The sequence below is a fragment of the Hyperoodon ampullatus genome (genome assembly GCF_949752795.1).
Source record: "Hyperoodon ampullatus genome assembly, chromosome: 5".
In the NCBI taxonomy this organism is placed as follows: domain Eukaryota; kingdom Metazoa; phylum Chordata; class Mammalia; order Artiodactyla; family Ziphiidae; genus Hyperoodon; species Hyperoodon ampullatus.
In genome coordinates this window covers 84881509-84896524 of record NC_136918.1, presented here as the reverse complement: position 1 = coordinate 84896524, position 15016 = coordinate 84881509, and the positions used below count along the sequence as shown (strand labels likewise).

General features: G+C 40.0%; 1 protein-coding gene across 1 annotated transcript in view; it reads left to right on the top strand.

The window, feature by feature from the left end:
• Positions 1-430: 430 nt before the first annotated feature.
• GAP43 (growth associated protein 43) overlaps positions 431-15016 on the top strand; it is a gene marked incomplete at both ends in the record, with an annotated part of 92901 nt that continues 78315 nt past the window's right edge. The window contains one exon of the mRNA XM_079704959.1: positions 431-460. Within this exon, the coding sequence (XP_079561085.1) occupies positions 431-460 (30 nt within the window). The remainder of the gene's footprint in view (positions 461-15016) is intronic.

Genomic DNA, 15016 nt, shown 5'->3' with positions numbered 1-15016 from the left:
TTAAATATTCATGAGGCTGGCAGGGGACTGGAAGGGGGTGACTGTCTAGAATGGGGGTGGGGCCGGGGGAAGTGATTAGTCATTGAAAGCTAGTGAACAATTCTGAGAAAGAGATCGAGAGACAGGGACGAAAAAGAGGGATAGGCAGTGAGTGGGTGGAGAGAGAGAAAAGAGGAAGAGAGGGAAGAGGAGAGAGAGAGAGAGAGCATGTGCGGTGAGCAATAGCTGTGGACCTTACAGTTGCTGCTAACTGCCCTGGTGTGTGTGAGGGAGAGAGAGAGAGGGAGAGGGAGGGAGAGGGAGGGAGAGAGAGTGCGCTAGCGCGAGAGAGCGAGTGAGCAAGCGAGCAGAAAAGAGGTGAAGAGGGGGGGAAGAAGAAAGAGAGGAGGAAAGGAGAGAAGGCAGGAAGAAGGCAAGGGACGATACGACCATGCTGTGCTGTATGAGAAGAACCAAACAGGTAGACCTAAAGATTTTTACTTCTTGCTGTTGTGAAATTACCAGAGTGCAATATTTCCCTGGAAAGGTAGAAAAAATATTTGAGCCGCTTCTGCTCTGGCCATGGTGCTTGCGTTTCCTTAGCATATGGTAACTGATGCTTGCATCCCAGCTTTTATTCTATTCTTTCACAGTCTGCTTTTGGAATGCTGCTACTAATTAGGATGAGGTTAGAAAAAATACGCCTGTTTGGCTAGAAAAAAAAAAAGATTTTTTTGGCTATTAGTAAATGTTCAGCGTTTTAGGTTTCTGGTTTTGCGGATGTGGATATGGAAATGGGTGTGGAGGAGAAGACGTGGGCTCTACCTACAAGATGGGGAGGCAATCCTTTATATTACTTGCAAAAAGCAGGGTTGAAAGAATATTCAGCTATGAGTATTGCTTGTTCTATCGTACAATTTTTTTTCACATGTGCTGCGGAAGAAGCCTTATTTCCTACATGCATGAGCTTCACATGGGTGCAGGTATTAATGGAAACACATGTGAAGGTTTAATTAATTTATTTATTTTTCAGCGAATGAATGAAACTGTAATTTGGGAGATTTTTCTTTTTTTTAAAGAGAATCTAGAGACAACTGGGGCTGGGGGGAGAAACTGGCCGAATAGAAGGGGAAAACCCCCTTCCCAAGACCAGCAGCCGATTGTGCACCAGCTGGTCCGAGGAGAGGGTGGACCACGCCCCTAGGAGATTCGAGCTCCGATGGGATGGGAAAGACGAGCCGCGTATTACCTGTTGGAAATCAGGTCTCTTCGGCCCTTCCTTTGCGTCCTTCCTGGAATTGTAGTGACCAAAGACGGACTAACATTCCGGATAATAAGCATGGTGACTCATTTTCTTCAGGAAGAAGGACACAAACAAGATAAGCAAGAATCAGAGTCCCCTCCCTCTCTCCCCCACTGCTCAGGTTTTTCTTCCATTTCAAATTGCTCACTTATTTCTTGAAAGACGTTTTAGAAACTTGATTGGGGTGAGGGTGGGGAAGAACGACCAGTAAGGTATTTTGCAGCAACCGACAGTGCCGCGGCATTCTGCAAAGGGGGCTTTCAAACATTGACCGGAACGCGTTTGAGTGATATTGGCGAAGGTTAAGGAGAAAAATGGGTGTGAGACTTGGGCGAGTGTGTGCTTGTACGTGTGTGTGCGTCTCCCTGCGAGGCGAGGCGCTCTTGGTCAAAAAAGACCTTTGCACGTTGATTGTCTTCGGGGTGGGGTGCAAGAGATAGGATTTGGGCATTATTCCTGTGCAGGTATTGCATAGGGGGCAATTTGTAATACACTCGCTGAATTCGAAGGGGGTGGAGGGAGAAGTGGAGAAGAAACAGGCTGCCAGCTTTGCACATTTAGCCAGCGCCCTGGAAGGGGGGCTGGGGGTGGAGGGCAGGGGGCGGGGTAGTGGGGATGAAGAAGGAGGAGGAAGGGGAAGGGAGACAGAAGCAGAATCTCAGAGCAGTGAGTGGAGAGGGTGGAGAGGCAGGGCAAAAATAAATAGATAGATGATAGATAGATAGGGAGATAGATAGATAGATAGATAGATGATAGATAGATAAAGTATATGGCACCTGGGGTTTTGTGAGTGGTTTGTGTAAGGGTGTTTGGGGAAGAGCATGAGAGTCTTACATGTGGCACTTCCCTAAACTGCTATATGATTCCGGAGATTGATGCTTCCACTGGCTCATTTTTCAAACCAGGACATTTCCTCTCCTTGCTTTCCTTCATTCTAATGCATAAATGCAGTAGATACAGGTGGCTGGGTTAAGCACACTGTCAAGGAAATGTTCTGAGGTTGCCCACCTGGTGAGCTGCAGAAATAAAATTTAGGAAGGTGGAGCCCTAAGGAAGACAATGCTATTCATTAAAAAAGCTTTAATTTGGGGGAAGAAAAAAAATGCTGGTTTACAACTTTTTGCCACCCTATGTATACATATACATGTATACACATGCCCCCTCTGACAAAGGAAACCAAGCATGATTTTTCGAAAGGGAATTGAGGCTAAAGAAATTCCCTTCCCCAAAAGGGGACAGCTGCCTTCACTTGAGTCCTCTTACTGACAGCCCCAAATATTCACTAGGATATGTGCAAAGTGATGAAGCCGAAATTGTGTGTTTAGGGAGTTGGAGAATTTCACATGTAAATGTGTACAGTATCCACATACTTTACGTACAACAGTCATGTGTGTACTCTGTGTGGTTTCCATATGCCGGCATGTGTTTCTGCATAATTCATATTCAAGACAGAAAATTGAAAGGTATAGAAATAATCCGATTTTGCCATAAATTTTATACATGTGTACTTCTGTGTGAAATGGTCATGTCCCCTACTGACCACTGCTGTGTATCATTCACATAAGTCAGTATTTAGGATGCCATTAAGTCAGACTAAAGGAAATGGTGTATTCAGGGCGTGGGCTCACACTACACTGACTGGCATTTCTATAGCCTGAGTACTTAGGTCTCACACAGGTTTTGTGCTTGTGGGTGAAATGATCCTATATCATTCATGGCAGAATTGTGTTTATCTTTTTTCTGCCATCTATTCATCACCCTAGCCCTTAATAGGGAATAAAACCAGGGCAAAAACCTGCAAAGGTCTAAACTCTGCCACACCCATGAAATCCAGCAGAAACGTGGGAGGGGGCTGGAGGGATTGCACTTCCTTCCTCTTCCACTTGAGCTGCATAAAGAAGCCATCCTGGATTTCCAAGTTGTAATACATTGCTAATGGCTGAGAAGAAAGCATAAATGATCTTTATTAGCCATTAATTACCACTATAGATTATTATAGCAGAAAGAAGAAAATGGGAGTGGGGTGGAGAGGAGAAGATGGTAAAGGAGTGGTCAAAGGAGGAATAAGATAAAAGAATCCCTGACATTTAATTGGCTTCTGATTTTTCAAATGTCTTGGGGCTAACTTTAAATAGCTTAATTACCATGCATTTTACAGATGATGAAAAACTTGAAAGATCTGTGTCCACAAAGCAAGAAAACTGTGAGGTGTTTCTTTTGTTTAAAAATAAAGACTTTAATTTGTAATCGAAGTAAAAAACACCAGCGCAAGCAAGAAGCCCTTCTAGCCCTCATGCCTTCAACCCCCATCAACATCTGCATTTTTCCACATACAGCAAATGATTCTCATCTTAGCGGGATCTGTGGTTCAGAATTCCAACCTGGCTGCGCTTTTCCCTTGCAGTGCTGGAAAGGTGTGGAAGGATGCTGGCTTGCTGCTTGGTGCAGATTCCTCCTAGTGATAAATTGGATTCCTCCTAAATCTCACCGAGCCACACCCAGTGTCACCCAGGGACTAAGTGAATTAATTAAATGGAAGCATTGTACTTAATATAATTGAAACTGTTCTCTTTTTTTTCTTTTTTAAGTGGTGATTTCTACCACACATTTCCAAATTTAAACAGAAGGAGGAATCATTTAAAGGGCATTTTTTTCCTGCCAAATTATCTAGCCTCGCAGAGGATCTTAGAGAATGAATGGTGAATCTAGAAATGCATTAATATCTGGTGACTCTATAATGCCTTCTAACCCATGCCAAGGTGCATACACAATGATCCCTTCTCTCTCATGCTGACAGTCTGTAACTCTGGTCCCCACCCATGCTGAGGCAATTGGGATAAGAAAATATAGGGTTAACTTTCTCTCTTGCTGAGCTGGCAAAACTACAGAAAACCATTCATGCTTTATGCTAAAGGGAGCACTCCTGTTCACTGAGAGGAAGAGTAGCTTAGGGTCTCCTTCGCCTCCATCACAGTGAAACTGGGGCTGATGAATCTACATACTTCAGTTTTACCTGCCTCCATAAGGAAAAGGGGGGGCGTGTCTTTGAGGCAATGGTAGGTATATATATTAACCAAACGTTTCCCTTGCTCATATTGATAAAGTAAAACAAGTCTGAAATCTTCCTCTAATATTAAAGGGACATTTCAAAGGATGCACATACTCAGTTCATCAAAAGAGAAGATACAGCATTTACCTAATCATTTCCCTATTAGCTGTCGTAGAGGCATTTAGGCAACCAGTCATGTCTGTTGTCAATCAAAGAAGTGACTGTGGGCAGGAATTCTCCCTTCTGAATTTCTGAAGTATGGTCTGGTTGCCCCTGCACCATTGTGTTGATCTTCAGAACATTCTCTGTGGTATTGGGAAGAGCACTGTGCTGAGAGTCCTTAGTTTATACCACTTACTGATTCTGTGATCCTTGACTGAATCACATAATCTAGGGCTTCAATTTCCCTATAGTATGGAGACTAAAAAAAAAAAAAAATGAAAACAAACAAACAAAAAACCCACCATGCTTACCTTAAAGGTTTTGGTAGGGACCAAACAAAATTGATATGAAAACAAAGGTCAGTACAAATGTAAGAAAATTTTCTCTCTGAGGTTTGCAGCATGAGTCTTGGCTTAGAAATTGCCAGTCTTTCAGGATTGTCAAGTGCTTACTACACTTCCTTTTCCTGTTAGAGAGTAATTCCTTCTGCTCGTCATTGATTCCTCCTCTTCATCACTCCCCATTCACTATACCATTTACTTTAATAAGGCTTCTGTTCCCATAATTCCGTTGAAACATATTCTGAAAAAGACACCATATCCAGTGACTCTCTAGTTCACATCTCATTTGTTATGTCTTTGGTATTTTGTATTGTTGCCCATTCCTCTTCCTGAAACTGTCTCCTCCTTTGGCCCCATCATAGTTCTCTCTTTCTCCTCCCTCTCAGATAAGTCCTTCTCCATTCTTCTTTGCTGGCTTCTTTCACTCTCTCCCTCCCCAAATATCAATTATCTCCTGGTTATTTATCTTGATGCCTTTCTCTTCTTATTCAACACTCTAATTCTAGGTGATCTCATCCACCTCCAGAGTTTGTAACCACCTGTGTGATTTCCAAATCTGTAGACTGGATCTCTCCCCTGAGCTCTGATCCATAGATATCTCTGTCTAGATATTTCAGAGACACCTATGCTCCTTATAAACAAAGTCAAACTCAGTGTCTCCCATTTTGTACCACTTAGTCTTCCTCCAAATTCCCACCCTTATTGCTGTAACACCACCTATCCAGCTTCCAAACTCTAGGAAAATGGGAGTGATCCTAAAAGTATTCTTTTCTTTCAGTCTCCAAATCTAGTTATGAAATCCTTTGATTCTAGTTAAAAAGATTTTGAATTCATCCTCTGCTTTTTCATCTCCACCACAAATAAGCTGATTCTGACTTTCATTACCTCCCATCTGGACAAAGACAATAGCTTCTTACGTGGACTCCCTACCTCCATCTTGCTCTCCTTCCGTTCTTGCAAATAGCATTGCTCTTATCTTTACCTAACACAAGTCTGATCAGATTATTTCCCTCCTGACAATCTTCTAATGATTCCCTGTTAACAGTAAGCTAAATACAAACTCCTCAGCATGGATTGCATGATCTAGTCTTCCTTTTTTTTTTTTTTTCTTTTTCTTTAATTTGGCCGTGCTGCGAGGCATGAGGGATCTTAGTTCCCTGACCAGGGATTGAACCCGTGCCCCCTGCAGTAGAAGCATGGAGTCCTAACCACTGGACGGCCAGGGATTTCTGGCATGATCTAGTCTTGACTATCTTTCCAGTGCCATCTTCAAGCACCTCTTCTCTCAACGACACTACATCAGTATTTCAGGCCTGCCTTGATGTCTTTGCTCTATGCCTAGAAAATACCATTTCCCTCTCAGAATAGAAAATTGCCACTCCCCCAGTAAGAGTTATCTCTTTTAAGTCATTCTTGTCCTCCCTGATGTTACGTTTTCTTCTGCCTTCTTTGTGACCACACTGTAGTTTGTACAATCACTATTATATCACTTGTTACACTATACAACATTTGTTTTTTTCACATACTGGTGTCCATACTGTGAGCTGCTTAAGGGAAAGGGTGAAATCTTGATTATTTTTCTATCGTCAGTGCCTACCACAATGCTTGGCACATAAAGTAATGGATTTTAACTGTGGATATTCTGTTTGCTAAATGAATACAGAACTAGGTTTACAGTCTTTCCATAAGTTGTGGCATGTCTAAATGGATGGAGCACTACTAGATATTTTTTTAATCTATTGGCATCAAATTTTGAAGTGAAGCTAATCATCATTGATTCTTGTTATTGACTTATAGACATGAAAACCATCAGTTTTGTTTTCAATTGGGGTATAGTTGTTTCACAATGTTGTGTTAGTTTCTACTGTACAGCGAAGTGGAGTTCCCTGTGCTATACAGCAGGAAAACCATCAGTTTTTAATGAAAGCAGACAGAAAATGCAAAATGAGCCCAAGTATACTGTGTTGCTCCAAACTAGTATAACTGGTACTATATGAAAACCTCCCTTTGATGTCCACCAACCAGTGTACCAGCCCCACGCTCTGAGGGTAGGAGAGTCCCAGGTTAGACACACAGTTATCATCGTCTTGGATCTTCTCGTGCCCTTCCTTTCGGGCCCCAAGTGCTTACACCTATTGCTTTGTTGCACAGCTATTCCAAATATTCCCTGACTCAATCCCTCACTACCCTTAGTTATTTCATTGATCACACAAACTTTAAAAAATGTTTGTAGTGTTGGCCTGTGCTCAGGGGCCCACGTCCAAGGATTAATTTCAGTTTCATTTGGGTATCTTTTCTGCCCACTGAACTAGCCACATAATAATATTCCACAAAGAGAAATCTTGCATGAAGGTAAAGGGAGGTTGAATGGTAAGTAGTCCCTCAAATGTCTGTTAAATGAATGAGAATCAGGTCAAGTTTATCTTTCTTAGGTTTGAATTGGCTGAAGGAATTTGGATTCTGAGGTAGGCCTCTTGTGGCCAATATGGGGCACACTGTGGCTACAGCTTTACCTGAAAATACTCGTTGCCAGACCCTAAGTGGTGGATTTTCTCTGACTAAATTGGCATGGCCTTGAGAACAGTAAGACAAAATGATCTATTGGTGAAGTTGAATAGTGTTTCGCAGTCTCCACACCCTTATTTTATATCTTGCTCATGGCTCTCAATCTCTTTCAATCTCTTTGAGTTGTCCTATTTTTTTTCTCCTCCCCTCAGGTCCAAGTGGAGTTTGTCTAATTAAGTAATGCCAGCTCATTCTAGTGTTTAGTGGGCAAGACTATAACAGGAGACTTTTAAGAAAAAGTGTGTCCCTTCCAACTTTCCAAATAGGTATCTTAGACAAAACAGGTACATTAAGGTATATCTGACACATAGTATCCTCTCAACAAAAAATATTTATTGAGGGAATAAATGTAGGAAGGGAGGGATCATCATGATGGGCCATTAGGGGATATGTTTTGGTACAGAAGATCATAGCTATGTACCTGTTGAGAGGTGGCTCTCTGTAAATGCACACTCAGCTCTGTTGGTCCTCCTCTCAAGGTAGTGGTGGTCAAAGTTACAATTCCAGCTCCTGTCTGCTTAGAACAGAGTGATACCCTTGCAGTGAGTTCAGGTTGTAGAATGGGAGTGTGACCCTCCAGATTCCCTATCCTTAATTATTTACAGATCTTATTTTCTTAGATGTTGTTTGTTTAATGTCCTGTTTCATGTCTTTGTAGTGGAATAAACCCTACCCTGGGTTCTAGACCCGGCTCTGCCAATTGCTTGTCGTGTGACCTTGGGTAAGTAACATCATCTTTCTGAGCCTCAGTTTATTCATCTATATAAGTGGGCACATAAAAAGAATATACTCCAGATCCAGACTTGCCTTTTCTACTAGGCTGGTGTGAGGCTCACATAAAGTGGTAAAAATAAAAGTGTTTTGCAAATGATGTGTTTTTCAAGTGTAAAGTATTATTAGCTGAGGAATTCCACATATTGAAACCTAAAGTACTCACAGTTCTATGCCAAGAGGTACCCTTGCTCTCTGTATAGAATATACATACATTTCCCATTCCTACCCCTCCTCTCCTATTCTCTACAGAGTAAATATTAACCGTGCTAATGGATGGGAGCATAGCATATGTTTATCATTTCCTTTGAAAACTTCAGTGACAGAGCTTAAATAAGCAAATATTCAAATTGTCATGCGACCCCAACGATCAGTTCAAAGGCATTAGAAATATGCACTATTTTTCTTTTTATATTTCTCTGTTTTAGTCTGTTTTGCACATTTAGATTTCTCTTTCCACTTGCTAAATTGGCTGCTTCTCCCCTATCCCCATCCTCCCCACCCCCCTCACTTCCAAACTGGGTTCTCAGCACTAAGATTACCAGGCATGCTGTGCTCACATCAATCACATGAGAACCCAGTCAGGCAGAATAGTAGAGGGGGAATGTGGGGCTGATTGGGAGATTGAAAATGGGGATGGAGTCTGGTTGGGGAAAGCACTGTTCAAAGATGATCACCTGAGCACAATTTTCATACAACCTCAGGGTTTCTCATTGCATCAGGAATTAACCTTGATCAGAAGTGGTGTACAGTCCTGAGCCTTTTCCAACTCAACTCTAATACCGGAAATAATCTAAACTTTCAGGATCTCTACAAAGGACATTTCAGTTCTCCTGCGTCCCTGGTTAATTGGGTTGTTATCTATTTAATAATACAAAATTTATCCAATTCTCATACAAGCAATAAATTCTTGCAACCCAAAGGATCTGATTTCTTAATGTATGGATAATATTTGAAAATATTTTTAAGCATAACAATAGGATCAAGTTTGTCTAAGAGATTTGCTTTTCCTAGAAGCCAGAAGTTTAACACAGAAAAATTAATATCATGGATATTTTGAAAAATACTTTTATAAAGGGGGCTTATATAGAGTTTGATAGAAAGATACATTAACTAGAAATTTGCAAATATGCAGGTGTCCAGAGACAAGCAATTATTTTTTGGATTATATTTACAGTTGGTTAATGATCACCTTTAATCTTTCACTCTAGCCACCTCTCTCTGTCTCGCTCTGTCTCTGTCTCTGTGTGTGTGTCTGTCTGTCTGTCTCTCTCTGTCTCTGTCCACACACACACACACACACACACACACACACACACACACACACATGTACTTGTATTATTTATGTCTCCTTTTGTTGGGTACAAGTAACAGACACCACTTTTAATGGTCTAGAAAAGAGATATATTGAAAGGAAACTAGATATCATATGAAATTAAGAAGTTGAACAGCCAAGCTTATGGGAACAAGAGTAGATCTGGGAACCTCAACATAAGGAATTCATAGACTTTCTTTCTGGAGCCCTGCATTTCAAAGACTCAGTTACTAATAACCCCAGCTTCTCTGGCTCTCAGTTAGGAATTCTAGCTAAGAAAGAGAAATGTATCTATGTACATACACATATACAGAGAGAGAGAAAAAGAGAGAGGGAATATGAGAGAAAGAATGAGACTGAATGAATCTGACTGGTCCTCCTCAGTTCAGCTAGTTACCGATAGAACAATCATCTCTAACTGGATGAAGGGCCAGATCACGTGATTTAGACAATTTCTGGAAACTCACACCTGTGAATCTAGGGAGAGAGTAAACTGGCTGAGAAAGAGTCTCCTGTATGTCCATAATAAGGAAGCTTACCGGATTAGGAGAGATTTACCTCAAATGTAGTAGATCACTATTTTCCCTTTGGTTGTTTTCATTTAGCCTGTATTATATATTCTTATTATTGGTAGGGTTATCACCACTGATGACTCTGAAAGGAAGCAGTAACCACACAGATAACTGATCTCATGAGCTTTTATACCTAAAAAAGAAAAGTTAGGGCAAACTCCACAGCTAGAGTTGACAAGCATTGTTTTCACTTTTTTCCAGAAGCTGAGCTCTGGCAGGTTCCACCTGACTAAGAGGAATATCAGCTACCATATGCTCTTGCTAATTTGGCATGGTATAACTTTGATCTAACTTCACCTTTTTGGTTTGTGGGATTCGTTTCTGCAAAAGGATTGGGCAATAACGGGTGTAAAACATCTCCCTAGAATTTATATCAGAGAAATGCTACTCCTCGATATTAGTCATCTCATGTTGAATGCCCTTAAATTAATTCCAGCAGTAATCATATTTATCTATTTTTAGCAAATTGGCACTTTCTAAAACATTGAGCTGTTGTCTCCATATGCACCAGTTTGCTCTAAATGTAGAATTTTGGTAATTAGCTTTACATCCATTATTTGTAATCCCAGTTCCAGTAACTATTCAAAATGTTATTTTTAAATGAAAATTTGAAAGACCCCAATGTCTTCCCATTAATGACTATATAAAAGAGCTAGATGAAGTAAAGAAAAAATAAATGAAATAATCTCCAAAGGTTAAGCAAACTCAGGAATTGGCTGCTTTTCTAAATGGCTTCAGAACCTCTTAGTCAGCACAACCAGCCTAGGAACTAGCCTAGACTAGGGGCTGTTAAAATGAAAATCCTCTTCCCACTCCTACTTGCTTTTTGGTTCAGAAACCACTTTACCAGTTTGGAGTATAAACGGAGAAGTAAAAGCTCTTCTTAACAGCCAAACTAGATCCTCAACAGCTAGTCTAAAAGATGCATTGCACAGTTCTACTCAAACCCCAGTGGAGGCAATTGTCTCTGATATTTACACACAACACACACACAAATCAAGGCAGGATTTCTTTAAAGAGAAATTATTGGTTTCTATATACCTAACTTGCAATTAGATTTCTAGATCCATATTGTATTGAGGGCAGCCCCACTCTGGCTATCCAGACTCTTGTGGGGTTCTAATGGGGGAAGGGAAATAAGCATTGAGTATATTTAGGGTGGACATTGCCTTTCAAAGTCCTTTTCTTTAAATCTTTATTTGAGAGATGTAAAGGAATAATGAGACTTTATAAGTTATGCACCTTAAACAACCCCCATTTCATCTTCAGCTGGACATTTGGAGAATTTTTCTTCCAAAGTTTTACTGGATTAATATTTCTAAAAATTTCTGAGATTTTCAAAAGGAAAGAGAGAATATTATCTCACTTAAAAAATATTGGCTCTTTCTTTAGATGGATCTGATCTGGGGGTTTGATTTATTCAGTTTTGGTAATTTACTTAGTTTTTTCTGAAGAGTAAGCACCATTTGTAATCTTCCCTTAACCATTGCATTTCAAGGACTTATTTACTCCAATGAAAAAGAAGGCGATTCTGTTTTCTTTATTGCCTTGGAAAGCTACTCTGGAGAAATCAGGTTGGTATTTAGTATTCATTTGAATAAATCTTTCATGCTAATCTAAATTCAGTGCTCTTCATGTCTTTGATTGCCTTTGACTGAGAATATGGAGTGATAGCTTTAGATAACTCAGCAGATTTGTGTTCCATACTGACGGACAGTTAACTGGAGAGCTGTATAGAAAACATCAACAAGATCTAGTTTCTTGCATATTTTCTTTCATCTTGAACTTCATACCTTACCCCTTTGGAGTGAAACCAGTATAGAAGAGGAAATGAAGAGGACTATTCTTGAAAAGGAAGGAGGAGTTATAAAATAGAATTACCGTTTGGAATTGGACCATTGCCCTCCAGTGAAAAGTGTCATGGGAACGTAAGGCCACAGATGGCTCAGACTTCACTTCTGAACATCATCTGGAAGATACAGTAAGCCCACGAATAAGAGTATTTAGGAAAGAATCCAAGAAGTTTGGGCACTAGTCTACTTAAGTATACTTAAGCATACTTAGGACCCAATTCAGTTTTTATCCTCACTTAAGTGAAAAGAAACTTGATTCTTGGTGAAAAAAAAAGACTATGTATCTTTCAGTAATTATGGGTTTTCCTGTAGCCTCTATAATTCTATGTTCTCATTCTAGTGTCACTGGAAATTGATTGGCTCATGTATAAACTGAAGTTTATTTTATTAAGTATGTCTTATCAAAATTGCTATTTTTACTGAACTTAGGTATATTGTAAAAACCCATCCATAAAGGACCAAACTATGAGAACCACAGGAAAACCAATAGAAAAATTAACTGTCCCATAATCCAAGATTTCCAGATATTAAAAACATTATTATTTTTTATTTTATTTTTTTGTTACCACCTCAGAAAGTGTCATGTTAAGCTAATTATCTTCTCCTTAAAGTAGACCTCTGACTCCCCTACTCTTGACAATATCTTTTTGGAGACACCAGGCATTCCCAGTTATGCAGCTCATAATATGGAAATAATTACTCTATCTTCCCTCATGAAAGCCATACTATTGGTTACCAAATTCTATTTGCAATGTCTTTTATGTCTTTTTCCTTCTTCTGCCAGCCTTTCTTAACCAGCATTCTAGAATAGAACCAAGCCCTAAGACCCTAAGGCCCTAAAGCCCATAATTGTAGGTAATGAATTAATCTCTTTCCTGTACATCTAGACCAGTACTAGTTACACACCATACTTTGCAGAATGGAGGAAACACTCAAATCACTTTTTAAGTGTTCTGTGGTTCACATGAGAAACCCCAGGTAAGAAAGGCTGGATAGTCACCAAAATTCCCTGCTTTCTTGGCATCATCTTTGCACACTGCCTGCTGGTTAATCTTACTTTTCAATCCCCTTTTTCTCAAAATTTCAATGGTTTTTCTTTGTTTAGAGCATCAATTCTAATTTATTTATTTATAATTGTTTTTCAAGGCTTATCAGAATCTGGTACCAATCTCCTATTCTTGCCTTACCTCCTACTGTCTCTGCCATTGACTAGACTTGTGAATTTAAACAAATTTAATCTCTCTGGGCTATCATTTCCCTCTATATAAAATAAAAGTATTGAACTAAATTGTCTCTAAGGCTTTCCAACTTATAGAATAGCATGTTCTATAGCAAAGCTCCTCCTCCACTGTGGCACTTTGTCTTAGCCACACTTAGCATGAATTTAAGTATTAGTGTCCCTATACTTTTGTTTATTGTCATTTCCACTACTTGGAAAGTCCCCTTGGTGCCGAGTTCAATTTCACCCACACTCTGAGGCCTGAATCATGAGTTATCTCATTTGTGAAGGCTTACCTGATGGCCAGTGACTTCTTCCCCTCTTAGATCTTCAGTATCACTTGCTACCAGTCCTGTTTATTCAGCCTTCACTAAACAGAGCCCTACCTGATTATCCATTGGTATTTGTATGTACCTGATCTTCCTGAACTAGTTTGCAAACTCTTTGAAGCTAAGGTATCGAGTTCAGAGCCTGGCTCAAGAAACGCGTTTGATTGTCTCTGAGAGAGTGTACAGGACAAATAGATGGATCTGTAAACTCTCAGAAAGACAAGTGGAGCTATCTTGCATGATCTCTCTGGGATATTTGAAACCATGAAACATGCCCTCTCCTTACTTTCTTGGCTCCATTAACACCTATTTCTGCTGTTTTTTCTCTTCTCTATCCTTGGTTTCACATTCTTTTTTTTCTCCCTTGGCTCCTCTTTCTCTCTCCGCCCCTGAAAAGTTCTTGTTATGCAGGCTTTTGCCCTTATTCTCGCACGTTCTTAGTCAACAGAAGTTCCAAGACTAATCTAATCCGTGCCCACAACTCCTACATGACGAATGGGTCTCAAATTCTCCAGGCTCTCTAGCCAAGTCTACTTCCTGGGCTCTAGAGCTTTGTATCTAACTGTCCACTAGAAATCTTGTCCTGATGACCCACAGGAGCCCAATCTCCACATGTCCTAAAAATAAGTCTTCATCTCTTTTTCCCAAATCTCTTCCCCATTCGCATCCAGTCATCTAAATGGAAATGGAACCCTGATTAATTCCCCCAGTCTTCCTTTTATTGTTAGATGCTACTACTTTTTCTAGTTTCTATAAGTAGAAAACAAACAAAATAGCCATTGGTTCTTCCTTTGCCATCACCCTCTACTTCAAAAATATGTCATCTCTGTCCCTTTTTCTTCATCTCCACTATCATCTCTAACCCAGTTGTCTCTCATAGAGACTGACACAACAGCCTTCCCATCTAATCTCCTGTCTTTCACCCTCAACCTTTTATAATCATTCTCCCCTCAGTAGAAAGAACTTTTTAAAAGTTTTTAAAAGTTTCTATCAGATCATGTGTTTCCACTATTTAAAAACCTTTGATAGCTTCCTATTCCACATAGAACCAAAACCAAACTCATTGCTGCTAAGGCCTATAAAAGTCTACATAATCCAGGACTCGCCCCCTCCTCTGAATTTTTCTTATAATCAAACCCTTCTTGCTCCCCAAATCTATTGGTCTCCTTTTAGTTTTTAAAACACACCAAACACATGCCCTCTTCAAAGCCTTTGCGTGTATTACTCTCTCTACCCAGAATGCTCTTTCTCTTACTCTTTACTTGAGAGGCCTTCTGTTACAGATCCATCTGAGTGGGGTCCAGGTTACTTTCTAATACATCACCCCACTTCTTTTGTTTTCTTTAAGAATTGTTCTCAATCTGATTTTTAAAAAATTTACTTGCTAATTTTCTGGTCCCTGCCTATCTCTTCAAACTTCAAAATCCACCCCTCTTCACATCCCACACTCCACTGTAATTGTACAATTTCATGGAACAACCCATGTTACTTCATCCTTTCCCCCTTTCTAAACACTATTCCTTTTGCCTGGAATACCTTCCTTTCCCTTCTTTTGTAC